This window comes from Triturus cristatus, chromosome 4_1 (assembly GCF_964204655.1).
Source record: "Triturus cristatus chromosome 4_1, aTriCri1.1, whole genome shotgun sequence".
Taxonomy (NCBI): Eukaryota; Metazoa; Chordata; class Amphibia; order Caudata; family Salamandridae; genus Triturus; species Triturus cristatus.
The window spans coordinates 1,335,681,020-1,335,695,608 of NC_140585.1; the positions used below are offsets into that span (position 1 = coordinate 1,335,681,020).

Genomic DNA, 14,589 nt, shown 5'->3' on the forward strand with positions numbered 1-14,589 from the left:
GATTATTTCAGGTATTGATCCCTTTCCCAATAAGAAGATATCCCCATCACTTAATACACTGTAGGGGTGACACACTTGTCTTTTATGGGTGGTATCAGTAGACCATTTAATGTATTCTGTTATAGGTAGTATCAGTAGACCAATTAATTAATTCCTAGAGAAACAGATGTACTTTCTTCACGCTCCATATATCAGTCAAGACAATTTGATGGTGCAGTGTGGTGAAGTGTGTGCTGCCACTACACCTATGATATATATATCTGTTGATGGAGCAAAGAGGAACCATGGCTTTCTCATCAGTATTTAATGTTAGGACATTTGGTAGCTTTTGGGCAATTAAATCCTAAAACGTAACCAGAAGATACACAAATAGACTCAAAAGGATTCAAGTATAAAATGTTTTAAACTTATAATGTTTTATCCATTCGTTCTAAATGCTTGGATTTTCACAATGATTGGAATATTCCATTTTGGCCCTGTGAGAAGCCTATCCTGTTTAGCCTTCACATCTGTATGCATGTAATTCTTAATGTTACATTCATAATAAATTATTCCACATCCCATCCTCATTTGGAATGGCTTGGCCATGTTTTTACAAGCATAAAACATCCACATTCAGGCCAATACATCTTCACTTAAGATGTGGTTCTTGGGACAGCTGCATACCAGAATTCACATGATTAAACAATCAGAATTAAGGCTTCTATTTTACACAGAAACTTAGAATCTCTCGGAATATAACATTATTGACTCTTTGATAGCTGACTTAAAAAAGTATAACTCCATAGCATTATTGAAAATAGGTGAAACAAAATAGTACATTATAGTAGTGTATCAGATACATACTGAGAAGGATTTGATATTGCTTGAGTTGGTCAGCTTGAGCAGTGACTGTAGCTTCTGAAACCACTAGCTTGTTTTGTAACTCTCGATTTTGCTGTTGGTTGTTGACCAGCTCAGCGAGAAGCTGCTCTGCCTGTTCTTTCAGACTGGCCTCAAAATGCTGCCTAAAGCTCTTCTGTGAACTGGCATCAAGCTGAAGAAAGGAAAGAAACACATTCATCAGAACTCTGACCAACAATGTGTACAAAAATGTTGGTCAACAATTCAGTGTTGCAAAGAAGAGACAGTGCATTGTTATCCAGTTAGTTTTATGTCTTAATGACTTCCGTAATATATATAACCTTGTAGTATACAGATGTGTGAGTGTAGCAACTAGCATTAGCACAGCATAATATTAAAACATACTGTGAGGGGACTGTGGCAAATGGGGCAATATGTGACACCACTAGCAATGAATATCAAGTTAGAAGAACACTTTCCTAAGAATCCCATCTCCAAATTTCATCATGTTTGCATTTTTTAAAAACCTCTAGAAATGGGTAGTGAATGGGAATTTGATCGCTCCTCTTTCGTAATGTGCAATTATGTAAGTAGTAGATTCATTTAATGCATTTTCAGGGTGCTGTTTGGTACATTTGCATCATACTACCCTTAATGCAATATCCACTCAAGCAATGGCTCTCGTGTTCCTCAGAAAAACTAGAGACCAACGCACTCCTGCCAATGATCTATGAACAGTTAGATTTACAAATTTGTGATTAAGTCCTTAAGCATAAACCAAAGAAATATTCCACAATACTGAATCCAATGTTTTTGATATTATGTTTATATATTTCAGGTGGTACAAGCAACAGCCAGTCCAGCAAGTACAGCCGACACGTGTTTCGTCATGACGGTGACTTTTTCAGGGCTAAAATGGAAATGAAACGGTCGCTGGTCTAAAAAGGCGAACCAGAAAGTTTGTCAACAATAACAAGAGCCGATGCAATGTAGGGATTCTCAAAGACAGTCTATGCGTTGTCAAAAATGTAGAAATCCAATGGTGGACCTCATAAGGTTAAAAAAATGTAAGAAAGGACATAGGTATTTTTCTCTTGAGGTGAAGCAATGTGTAAGTCTCTAAACATAAGAAGTGTCCTCCAGCTGTGGAATATTTCTTAGGTTCATGCTTAGGGACTTAATCGCAAATTTGTAAATCTAACTGTTCATAGATCGTTGGCAGGAATGTTTGCATTTTTCCCTGGAAACTCACTAAACCATATGCTTGATCCAACAATCAATCTATCAATTGTATGTTAACAAATCCAGTAGTGTGAAAGTATTATTATGGCAATAATTAAGGCTTTCATCAACAATTGCTTCTTGCCCCATTCAACATGTGTTACCTGAGGTAATGTGTTAACTATCAATTCAGCCTCTACTGAAAGTCTTCATCAGAAACTAAAAAAATGTCATCCCAAATGATTTAACACTCCTGTACGGCACGTGCTTAAGAAAGTGAATTAGCTTACTTATCTTGCATCTCGAAGATATACCAGAATGTGAAAATCCCAGTTTATTAATCTTAATTGGGAACCAAGGTATTCTTCAAAAAATCTTTTGCTACATCAAACTTAGGGGCAGATTTACAAGCCCCTTGCACTACTTTTGCGTCATTTTTAACATGGGAAAAATGACGCAAACGTGGCGCAAGGGGCTTGTAAATCTGCCCCTTAGTTCTGAGCCAAAGTTCTATATATAAACTGTGCATCTCCCATAGCTTAGAAGGTGTGCCATCTACCAATTGTGCTATCCAATCAAATCTATATTTCTACAAAACATGTCCTGGAATGACTAGTCAGCTTCTTGTACACAACAGAAGCTTTCAAAATTAGAGCAACACTAGCATTTATTCTATCTAGTATTTCAATCTGTCCTAGAATTTTACTGTTCTACTATTGCTCTACCGGCATATAATTAACCCCTCCCTAGTCTGATAGGTGTATCTTAGAATGTTAACTATTTTTTATTTACATATTTAATTCCAGCTTGTTTCCATATGTGCAAATTTAACATATTATCTTCCATTATTAGTCAAGGATTATAGCATAGGGGTGCAAAAGTGTAAATATTTTAATATAAATCTATGTTTTTAACAAGTTACCTGTTTACACATTTGATCATGCACATATTTTCAAATCATAAATGAAACATTGTAGCCCCCATAGAGCAGATTCCCCTTAAGTAGTGTGAACTGTCAAAGAACCCATTAAAATATGTACCCAAAGTGAAGTTTCGGATAAGGGTACACATAACCAAATTTGGACTTGATATAAAATAAATACTTTATGATACCTTTCTATAGCGGGAAGCAAAAACCAAATTAGTTACTAGCAATTTGTTATCGCTTAAAGATGCATTTTTCATTTACGGCATTTACCTCAGCCAAAGATGGCTAATAGCCTCTCTATTTGAACAAATGTAGCAGTTGAGAATGTTCTTGCTATGTTAGAATAAATATAAAGAAAAATGGGAGGAACTGTGATTTTAATGGAGCATATGCTTCAACAAAAACTCACGTTTGGTGTTTCTAAATTTTAAATTCTTTTATCATTTTTATCACCAATGGGTCTAAACCTAGTGACCAGGTAGGGTTAAATCAACAGAAATATTAATCCCAAACTATAAAGGTACAGTCATACTTATGAGACTGATTTGTATATGGCTGAGTCCAAACTGAGGTGGCATGGATGGCAAAAAATGGTGGGTTGGGATGAGGCCTGAGCCTAGTGGCTGAGATTAATGAAAGCATTCCGTGAATCACTGTTTTTTGATGCCGTAAAGGCTCTTATTGCATGGTGCATGATATTTAGGAAAACGGACACAGGGCCGGCTTTGGGCGGTGCGACCAGTGCTACCGCACCGGGCGCTGACTTTAGGTGAGGGCGTCGTGTATGCAAGTTAATAATAGTTTTAAAAGCACCTTCTGCCAGCGTTCTGGCCTCCAGCAGTTTTCAGCCGTCAATAAAAATGTCAAGATAATTCCGTGATTCATTTTCTTCCTACAGAAAGATCGGAGGTTTGTCTAGTGGAAGCTTTGAGGGTAGTGCAGATGGTTAATATGCCTACTGCAAAGAACCCGTAACAACAGATCACAAAGTGCATATCATTTAACTAGATCAGTAGGTCATTGCTTTTGTCTGAGAGATGCTTTTATTACTTGCAGTTAATAAGTTATCATCCTAGCATGGAACAGTGAGCCTTTAACTGTCATCAAAGAGCTGCATGCAACCTGCAAGGTATAAATGAGAGTGTTATGATTTTCCCCCGTCTTTCATTATTCAAATGCTGGAAAAAGGATAAATTTGGATATAAATCAATTCTGATTATTAAAAAGAACCCCCAACTATGGTGTTATGTTTTAAATTCTGAGTTTATGCTTCTCCAGACCAAGCACTATAAACTATCCTGTCCACCAGTGTGGATGACATGTGACTCATACACCTTATAGTCCTCTGTCTTATGTAACATTTCCTATACACTGATTTGCACACCTATGATTGATTGTCTCTGTGTTTTGTGCGTGTGATGTAAAGTGGTCTGACACCCTACACTGGTATAAGTGGCACTATACAACTAATTTAATGCATCTGAGCGAAAGAGTGGTTTTGGAGACTTCAGGGACACTGTTAAAGGATGGTAGTGAGGGAATGCATGGCAGAGGATGTCACGGGGGGGGGGGGCGCCAACAACCATTGTCACACTGGGTGCCACCAGCGCTAAAGCCGGCCCTGAACGGACATGTGGGTTTAAGGTTTACATGTCCTGGCATTGGAACACTTCTAAAGTAGTTTTTCACTGCTGAAAGGCTATCTTTCGCTTAGACTAACACTGGGTTAGCCTATTACTATGCTGTCCGGTTTTAGGTTTAAACCTATAATAACTGATAAAACTCCACCGGAAGGGAAATAGCCCTCAACAGTGTAAACATATAAACACTGAAAAAAACCCTGCACAACCACAAACTAAACGCCATTCAAAGCAAGGAAAAGGAGAGTGAAAGAGTCATTTTTATTTCTTCCTGAATGGACCAATACAATGTAACTTTGTTATATAAGGTAGCAGTAAGAAAGACTGGGCTAACATTATTCTGCTTGAGTTTTGTTGTTTAGGGATGTCACTAAAATATTGTTTCTTCATCCTTTTTTCAGTTTTGTGGTCTTTAGTCTAAAGATACAGGGGTTAGAAGCATGTTGTAGGTGTTGTTTATTTATTTTATAAACTGTAGAGAATCAGGAAATATCTAAATCTTATTTGATTTTTTGGCTACGTTTGAGTCTTTCACTGATAGGGAAAATGTAGGTTTCATAAGAATCTTTCCCAATATGTACCAACACATTTACCCACAGAGAATGGGTAAAAACCCTTGTTACATCCGCCACGTTTTCTAGTGAGTCAGTATTGATAGTAGGTGAATTGCCAAACACCCCAGGATTTAAACATTCAATGCAAGGTATAGTGACAGGTTTATGCAACAAAGAGTGCAGTCACAAAGCATCTGGGATACTGGTGAAAGCATGACACCAGACTTTTGGAAAACATGAAATGCAGTGTCACTTGGAATGCTACTGCAAAAAGTTCTTACCAAGTTCAACACAGATTAGAGTGATATTGTTTGTATTTGCAGTGATTCGGCTATGTATATGAAAAAGTTGTGTGATGACCTGTCAAAATCAATACCTGAGCTGAACTGCTTCCCTGTAAGAGATCCTTGCCACTTGTTAGATGGCAATCTGAAAGTATCTTTACAATCTTCAGAGTTAATGAAGAATGCTATTGACTTTTTCGTCCATTCTGGTGCACTGTTTTATTATGCGTGGGAACTAAACCACAAATATTTCTCATTTTGTGCTTTGTGTGGCATCAAAGAAAGAGTCATCCCAACTGTGTCACTTAGCTGGTGGTTCTCAGTCCTAGAGGCCATGAATGCTATATTATCCATGTGGCAACCGTTTACAGAGCTTTTGCTGAGTGATGATGCAAACTGTAAGAATGTGAGGATCTTTGGTCACATATTGATGGTGATTTGAAAAAAAGTACACTCTACTGCATTCTTAGATTTTACAGGAAAGCATGACTGCTGTAGTGGACATAATAAAAAAAACTGGAGTCTGAAAACACCCTTGTCTGCCAAGTGTTCAGCATAATTCGTGTAGATGTGAAACATCTCCTTGAGAGTAAGCTGGGTGACACTTTTAGTGACTTTGGCACTGCAACATGTTCCATGTTAGAGTGCTTGCCACTTGGTAAGCAAAGAAATGTTGAGGAGCAATTCAGGAACTTTTATTTTACAATGTATGAGAAATAGCCCTTCACCAACCATGGCATTTGAAGTCAATGAAGCCTCACTGTGGTACTCTGCACAAGTTATAGATCCCTTCCGTAAAGGAAAATTTTCTCTGGAGTTTCAAAAGTGCTGCCTCATTTTTGACCCCTTCAATAACTCTGAGGGCATATGCGCCCAGTTCAACGCATACGTTGCAGAACCTGTCACAGAGAATCACAATCTTCAGGTGCACCAGTATTGGCATGGAAAGCTATGCCAGTGGCCAGAGTTAGCAAATTGTGTACTGGCTATTTTGGCATTGCCTGTCTCAAGTGCCAATGTTGAGAGGGCGTTTTCACAGATAAAAGTTTACATGAGAAGGAAAGAGCGAGCTTGTATGACCTAAGACTCACTGAAGAAGTATTGTATGGTGTACTACAATAAGTTTGATTTGTAAAAATGCATTTGGACCTCATATACACTGTACGTACACTGTCTATATACCATGAAATATCAGTGCAGAAAGCAAGCAATAATAAAAGCAAAATGTTCCATAAACATCGGAAAAACACTCTTTCTGTTGAATTTAATGGTGCCACAATGTGTAACCACTGATAACCACTGTTTTTTTAACATATTGAAATCACTGGAAAACACTGAAAAAACCCCACCAGAATTTACCAAAAATAGAAACTGAAAACAGGAAAGCCTACCTATTACACTTAATAAATGATAACTTCAGTTTGGGACCAGATGGGAAATGCAGCTTACACTCAACTAAATTGTAATTTAAAACCTCTTTGGTGGTAAGGTCGGATTTTAAGTTATAATTTTGAAAATGCCACTTTTAGAAAGTTGGCATGTTTCTGCCCAACCCAACTGTGCCTTTCTGCTAGTGTCCTGGGTCACATGACTGTGAATCATTCTCCTGCTGTGTATTGTGTATTGCTTCCAGACTTTGAGACAAAAAAAGCCTAGATGTGACAGGATAGTCGGTGAGTAGTTGTGCCCTGCCCTAATTACAATTATATGGGCCTAGCCATTGCCACGCACAAAGGAACCTGAACCCCAGGCTTGCTCATGCCTTTGTTTACTCTGGACAGTTTGGAGTTAAAACCAACGGGAATGGGAACAATTGACCAGAACCAGTTTAGGGAGTAAGACAGGGATTTCCTCCCACACAAATGCTGGCTCCAGGTATAAATGTGACACCTTCAAAACCTCACATCATAACACCATTGGATCTTTGGAAGATTCAGAAGGACTGTCCTGCAATCTGAAGAAAGAAGATTGGACCTGCTTGCCTTGAACCCAGGCTTCCCATAAGTGACTCCAAGGGTCAGTTTGGCTGACCTGTTTGAGCTACAGGGATACAACAAGCTTCCAGAGTCCTGCCCTGCAACTGCCCAGCTGACCAGAACCAACTGGATCTGCAAGGACCCGCCTGAGCCCTGCTGCTGGCCTCTGCTGGAGTAAGTCCTGATCCACAAGAAGTGACCCCCAGGTACTGGTACTAGATCTTTGGCTGGCATTAGAGTACACTCCTTCTGAAGAAAAGGTGAAGATACAGATGTTTGGGGTCCTTGACACCATGAAATTACCTCTTCATGACAAGAATCAACCGCTATCAGCGACCGCAAACCTGAAGCACCTGTGAAGCCTGCTCTTTGCACTGACAGTGACTGTCCACAATGATTGCCAAGCAAGGATCCAGTGAGACCAGTGGGCTTTGACCACCACCCCAAAGCTGCAGTGACAACTGGCTCTCGCACTACAGCAGCAACCTTCCATGACACCTAATCCTTGCCCCAACAACTTCCTCCTCATGTCCCCCCCAAATGTGAACAGTAGTTCCTCAGTCAAATTAGCTTTATTCGACAATTAAGTCTTCAAAGCACGAATACAAAAACCAATACATGACCCATAAGTATTAATCATGAACAGTTTTCCAGTTAAAATAATAAAATTGCATTAAAAAGTTTAAAAACAGCTTCATTTCTATCATCAAACGGTTCTAAAACCATTTAATAATCCTTCGTGGGTACTGGCCATTTTCAAGAAAATTCAATGCTATCAGACCCAGGCCTAGTTTTTATCCATTAAGGAAATCTTTTCAAATTCAATTGCAACAAGATGACAACAGTGATCAAGAGGTACATTCATAAAACAGGTATATAATACTATGTTGCCTTTCCTCACTCAGACTTGAGAAGGTAACTCTTCAGCAGGACTAACCTGGTCCTTGTACCTGAACCGGCCTCCATCACAGTCAGCCTGTACTGTGACTTTACCCCAATCCAGCTAAAAATGTAAACACTTTACTGTATTTTTCAAAGGTAGTTTGGAATTTTTGTTGTGCATTTTTTTCACTTTATTTCTGTTTGAGTGCTGCAAAAATACTTTACACATTGCCTCTAAGTTAAGCCTGACTGTTGGTGTGCCAAGATACGAGAGGGATAGGCATAGGTTTATTTACTGGTTTTTGTGGTCCACCCAAACAAGGATTGTGTTCATTATATGAGTGGAGCTTCCACATCTCTCAACTAAAAATCCAGTTTCCTACATTGCTTGATTCTAAATAAAGCTCTTTATGCTTTCTTGGTATGCAGAACATTAATTTTGTACCCAAGTTGACTTTGCCTCCTATTTCTACATCATTAACGTAAGCTTTCTGTTTCTGCATCTAGACATTTAGCCCTTTTTCCCCAATTGTATTTTTTCAGATCTTTTTGTTTATTATTGTAGGATGGCTTGTTTATCAGTTTTCTTCTCTGAAGGAAGCGTTTATTGATTCAAACATGATCCTTATATCCCTCACAGACCCTACATTAAATTCCCAAGGGTTCCAAATCTGCAAAGTCCTAATTTTTCAGGGTGATTCAGCAGTAAGGGATGTAGTCCTCACTGAGTATTCTTCACACGGACTGTTAGGGGGCCATAGTCAGGGAGTGACATGCAATCAATCAATTATTTCTTGAAACACAATCAGCAAGTCAACATAATTCATTTGTGTGCCGCTTCATAGTTGGTAACCTCATTATACTGATTACATTGTTTACTTTTGGATGCCTTTGGCCATCGGATTTACTACGTAAACTGAGCTATCGGTCACTTATTTACAGGAACCGCTTTTTGATGTCTCCATGATTTGCGAGCTCAGACCTTCTTGCCAGTCACTATTAAGCTACCTATTAGATTGAGACCTTAAATTTGTGCTATATAGAGAATTAGAAATTGTATGCTTTAATTCGGAGCCACCCGAGATGAAGCTTGCCCAAAGATTGGTTTTAGTTGTCATTTCAACAGCCTAATACATTTGATTTCTTGATCAGCACTGCATATCTACATGCATTATTGTCCTGATGATAACCCTCAGTAATTGGGGTCGAAATGCCATCGACACTTAAGGCAGCGGAAATTTGTTTATTTTGACTTACTACATGATTAAATCAATTCTTTACCTTATTATTGTACTCATGTACTAAGATTTCTTTGAAATCTTTATATTTGCGTTGCTTTTTTCTTTGTTTTTTTAATGTGTTTCACATGCGCCATTCACAGGCACTGGTTCACAAACACTAAGTGTTCATTTTGTTATATTCACTGCACCTATTGTTGAGTAATGTTGATGCTGCTTTTCATTACTTTGTTCTTTGAGACATTTATATACACTCAGAAATATATTTGGTACTTCCTTTGGTGTTCTTATTAATTAAGTGTGGAAATATTTTTCTACTAATACCTGTAAAGATACTGTTGCAGATTTTATAGATTACCCCAGTCTAAACTGGGTCTACGGGTTCACTTGTTGCTTTTTTTGTGTGATGCAATCAATTGTGGCATTTGCAGATCGGTTTACAGGTGAGTTATCAAAGAGAAAATAATAATTGTGTGAAAAAGAACTACCAGCTGTATTGCAGAGAGGTGTTCAGAGGCCACGCCCCTTTTTACAACACTCTGCAACGCAGCTCCGTGGCGCTTACTGGAGGTACCTGGTGGGCTAGTTGGCCCCCAGGGGCCCTCAGGATTGAAGAGAAATTAATTCCTGAACTTGAAACGCGCCACAGGGCATGTTTGCACACATATCACCTCAGGCCCTGCCCCCTCCCTTCACCACTGTGCAAACGCGCCCCATGGCGCATTTTAAGCTGGGGGTTTAACTCCCCTTGAACCCTGAGGGTCCCTGGGGTGCAACTAGCCCACCAGCTACCTCCATTAAGCGCCACAGAGCTGCGTTGCAGAGGTGTAAAAAGGGGCGTGGCCTCAGAACACCTCTCTGCACCTCAGCCCCCTGGCGCATACTGGAGGTTCCTGGTGGGCTAGTTTGCCCCCAGGGACCCCCAGTATTCTAGGGGAATTTGTTCCCCATCTGCAAACTGCCAGGGGGCGCGTTTGCAGAGTGCTGCAAGAAGGGGGCGTGGCCTACGGCACGATGCCGGTCTTTTCTTTTTTTTCTTTTTTTAAGAAGGGGGGCTATGTAGCCCCCCTTCTTTTTCTCAATTTTTGGCCCTAGAGACCCCATCCCCCAGGGCCTGCCCCCTAATTTATTTTTCTAATGAAAATTTCGGGAAGGGGGCCATGTGGCCCGCCTCCCGAGGCCATAATCGGCCCCGGGGACCCCATCCCCCGGGGCATGGCCCTTTTTAAAAATATTTTTCATATTGGAGGGGGGTTGCCTTGCCCCCCTCCTTAGGCCATTTATGGCCCTGGGTACCCCATCCCCCGGGGCAGGCCTTTGTTTTTTTTTTGGTTTTTAAAAAAAACATTTTAATATTTGAGGAGGTGGGCCACATGCCCCCCTCCCGGGCCACTAATAGCCCCGGGGACCCCATCCCCCGGGGCTGGCCCTCTCCATTGGGGACCGTGGGGGGGTCCCCAATCCCCCCACGGTCCCACCGGCTCCCCGCGTCCTTCGGCAGCCAGCATTGCTTTTCCACACGGGGAGCTCCTAAGATGCAGCTCCCCCTGTGGAAAAGCAATTTGCTTTGCTATTTGGAAGAGAGTGCAGGTTTCCTGCTCTCTCTTCCAAATAGCAACACAGTTTGTTATGACAGGGCGGGAGCCCTGCCATAGCAAACTACAGTGTCCTGGGGGTGGGCACCCCGGGACACTGCCGGAGCCGGCCCTGGGGGGTGGCGGTCCCCAGGGACATCACAAGGCTCCAGGAGGGGGGCTGCGCGGCCCCCCTCCTACCATCTACAACCCCCCCTGGGGTTGGTGGTCCCCAGGGCTGGGGGGTCCATCACGGACCCCCAATTTAAATCTTTAGAGCACCAGGGAGGCCCCCCCACACTTTTTTGGATCATGCCCCTGGGGGCTAATTACCAACGAAGCGCGGGAGCCCGCGCTTTGTTTTAAAAAAAATGTTGTCCGAAATTCACGCTGGGTGCGCGAATCTCGACTATTTCTTTTTTTTAAAAAAATGCTTTTTTTGGCCCTGGGGTCCTTGTGGGACCCCCTGAGCAGGCCTAGGGGGTCAGGGTATTTCTACCCTGCCCCCTTTTCGCGTTTTTCGTGTTTTTTTCTTATGTTTCTTGTGCCTCGTTCTACCGAGGCACAAGATGGCTGCCAACACTTCCTGGTTTGGAGTGTTGACAGCCAATTAGTATGCAGCTCGTGATCGGGAGGGTGCACGCTGGGTGCGCATAGGGTGCGCGGATCCTCCGAGGCCATAGATATATATATGATTTTACTTTTGATCTTCTCAGCAACTACTGAACGGATTTACACCATTTAACCAAAAAGCTACACCCGGTGACTATTAATGGCCTTACCTGGTTGATGAACTTGTGAGAAAAGGGCTCTTCTTCTATATATGACTGGCATAGGAGAGCCCCTATATCCAGGGACGAAGGTCTGCTGCAGTGCCTCTTTGCGGTATCCTCTCGGGATTTCCCCTCAAGAGCGGAACGTTTCATTGGAATCGAGACTTTCTCTGCTTTCAGTCTCTCAATCTCCTTGGCCATGCTAACAATCAGCTCTGGGTTGAACTTCATTTCACCTGCCTTGGAATTCAAAACCAGCTGCTCTTTTAAAAGATGAATAATCCTGTCAGCATATCTCATCTTCCCATGTAGCATTCTGATCTCTGCCCGAAGACCGTCTTCTTTTAGGCCTCCATCCTGCGTCACTTTCTTCATCTCATTCCCCCACCATCCTGACTTTGCTTCTCCTATCGGTTCCTTTAGCTCCTTGACTTCCAAGTGCAAACGCTGCAATGTATTTCTGTGTTGAGAACAGAGAAACTTAATTAACATTTTTCACTATGCAGTGCCCAAGGCAGAATAGTAACATTTACATTATACCTTTTAATCTGTGTAACTAATAAACCAATTGAACATAACTTGTATCAGAATGAATTTGTAACTGAATTATATAATTAAGTGATAAATTATATAATCGAATGTTATGGAATAATTCTTCATATTATTATATATGATAATGATTCAAGTAAGAAAATATAATAACAATCATTTAACGGATGTTGCAATGCAATGTATAGTCTATCACAATACAAAATAACATAAAACAGAGGTTAGAATTTGAAATTCAAACATAATCGAAAAGGAGAAACGCCTGCTACTTATGAATATACTTCATATAAACATGGGAGAAATGCTAATAAATATACCACAGCAAGCTTAAAATGAAAGAGAAGTTCAACTTGACTCATGGACCAAGCTGCCAGTACCTTTCATTGGCCAAACGAAATAAATAAAACATTTGTATTCTCCCAAATAATTTTTTTTTTTAAAAAGGTACCACTTGAACGAGGATACTGCAATGCTTACATTATTATGAACTCATTTGCACGGATAATGAAAATGTGTATATGTAGCCAAGAAAGAAATGGTGGATGATTCTGCCATATTTACTATTTGGATGGTGGGGATAAAGCAATCCCAAAAACTAATGGTTCCAGAAAAATGAGTAGAGAAGGACTGTCTGTGTTTTTCACCTGTGGTTGAAGATATGAGTATATTATATGTCAGGTCTAGTGGCTTAGTGGAATAATGTGTCCACTCTAGGAGCCTGTGTTTGGAATCATGGTCACAGGTGCACATCCTGGTGGGTCCACTTAGCCTTTCATCCTCCTGAGGCCGATAAAAGGAGTATTATTGAGTTGCGTAACAATACTTTACAAATACACCTGGGGACAGATGTACAACCATTTTTAACAATCGCAAACGGAAAGGCGGGCCATTAGTGACCGCTAAAAAGGGTTGTAGTATGTACAAACCCTATTTTGCGAGTCGTTACTAGGAAGAGGCATGCCAAGGGCGTCCCTTCCTAATGGCGAGTTGCAGGGGGATGTACGATTGTTTTGCAGCCGCATTTCGCAGTTTACCACCTACTTCAAGTAGGTGGTAAGCCAGCCGCAAACCAGAAGGAGTCTCCAAGGGATCCCTTCTCCTTTGTGAATGTATGCAAATTTATTTTTTAAGAGCATGCATTGCTACACGGACCATTACCTGCACTTAAAAAATGAGGAGAAAAGTTTTCATTTGATTCTTTTACACGCAACTTGTTTTTCTTTCAGGAAAGCGAGCTACATTTGGAAAAACCATTGCTTTATTTAACAAGCCAACACAGACATGGTAGTCTGCTGTCCCCAGCAGGCCACCATCCCTGTGAATGTAGCCCGTTCCCAATAGTTCAGAAATTGCAACCTGCCTCATAAATATTGAAGAGGCAGGTCATTTGTGACCTCATTTGGAATCGCTATATGTGTCTGAGACACATTAGTACATTCCACATTGCGAGTCACAAATTGCAAGTCACAAAAAGTGCCAATTTGCAACCTGCAAAACAGAATGATCGTACATCTGGCATGGTATGATATTTGGTATGGCTGTGCAGCCTTACCTTGTAATTAACTCGCAAAACATTTCTCGGCTCCAGTCAGGCTTATTTGTCAAACCTGAAGCTCAACCCTCGGTGATTGAAAACACAAAACAAAACAAATCATATGAACTAGTACAAAGCATTTAATAGTTCAAAAAATTGTAATAAGAAAGCCACACTACAAGATAGAAATCTGATAACAACCTATAAAAATACATTATATTTTTTGTGAATATTTAGAGACCAAGATGAGCAAAATCCACCAGAGGGTTCTGGAAGTACAGATCTTTAAAGAAAACTTCTCAGGTTAACTAAAAACAAGCACTGGCAACCGTAAAATTTGTAAACTTCTGAAATGTTTGTAAGACTTAAGTTTAACTACTCCAGCCCGGCTTGGGTGACCAAATTCATCAGGGAGAATGTCTGGGGGGGCCAATAAGGAGTATTTGGACAGTTACCTGGCAACCAAAGTGTTTTCCAGTCCAGTTCCAAATTTCACAGCACAACCGCGTAGGCTTCAATGGAGCGGTCCTGATGCTGCAGACGCAGGAGATGGAAAATGCTCAAGGAGGCTCTGAGTGCTGTGTGGCTGATGT

At 40.8% G+C, this 14,589-nt stretch overlaps 1 protein-coding gene across 11 annotated transcripts in view; it reads right to left on the reverse strand.

The window, feature by feature from the left end:
- Nucleotides 1-14,589, reverse strand: part of PDE4DIP (phosphodiesterase 4D interacting protein) — a 1,321,554-nt gene that overhangs the window by 374,563 nt on the left and 932,402 nt on the right. For all 11 annotated transcript variants that reach the window (XM_085654823.1, XM_085654822.1, XM_085654821.1 and 8 more), the window contains 2 exons: nucleotides 11,923-12,373; nucleotides 847-1,036 (listed from right to left, as the gene is read on the reverse strand). In XM_085654823.1, coding sequence (XP_085510949.1) covers nucleotides 847-1,036; nucleotides 11,923-12,373 — 641 coding nt within the window. The remainder of the gene's footprint in view (nucleotides 1-846; nucleotides 1,037-11,922; nucleotides 12,374-14,589) is intronic.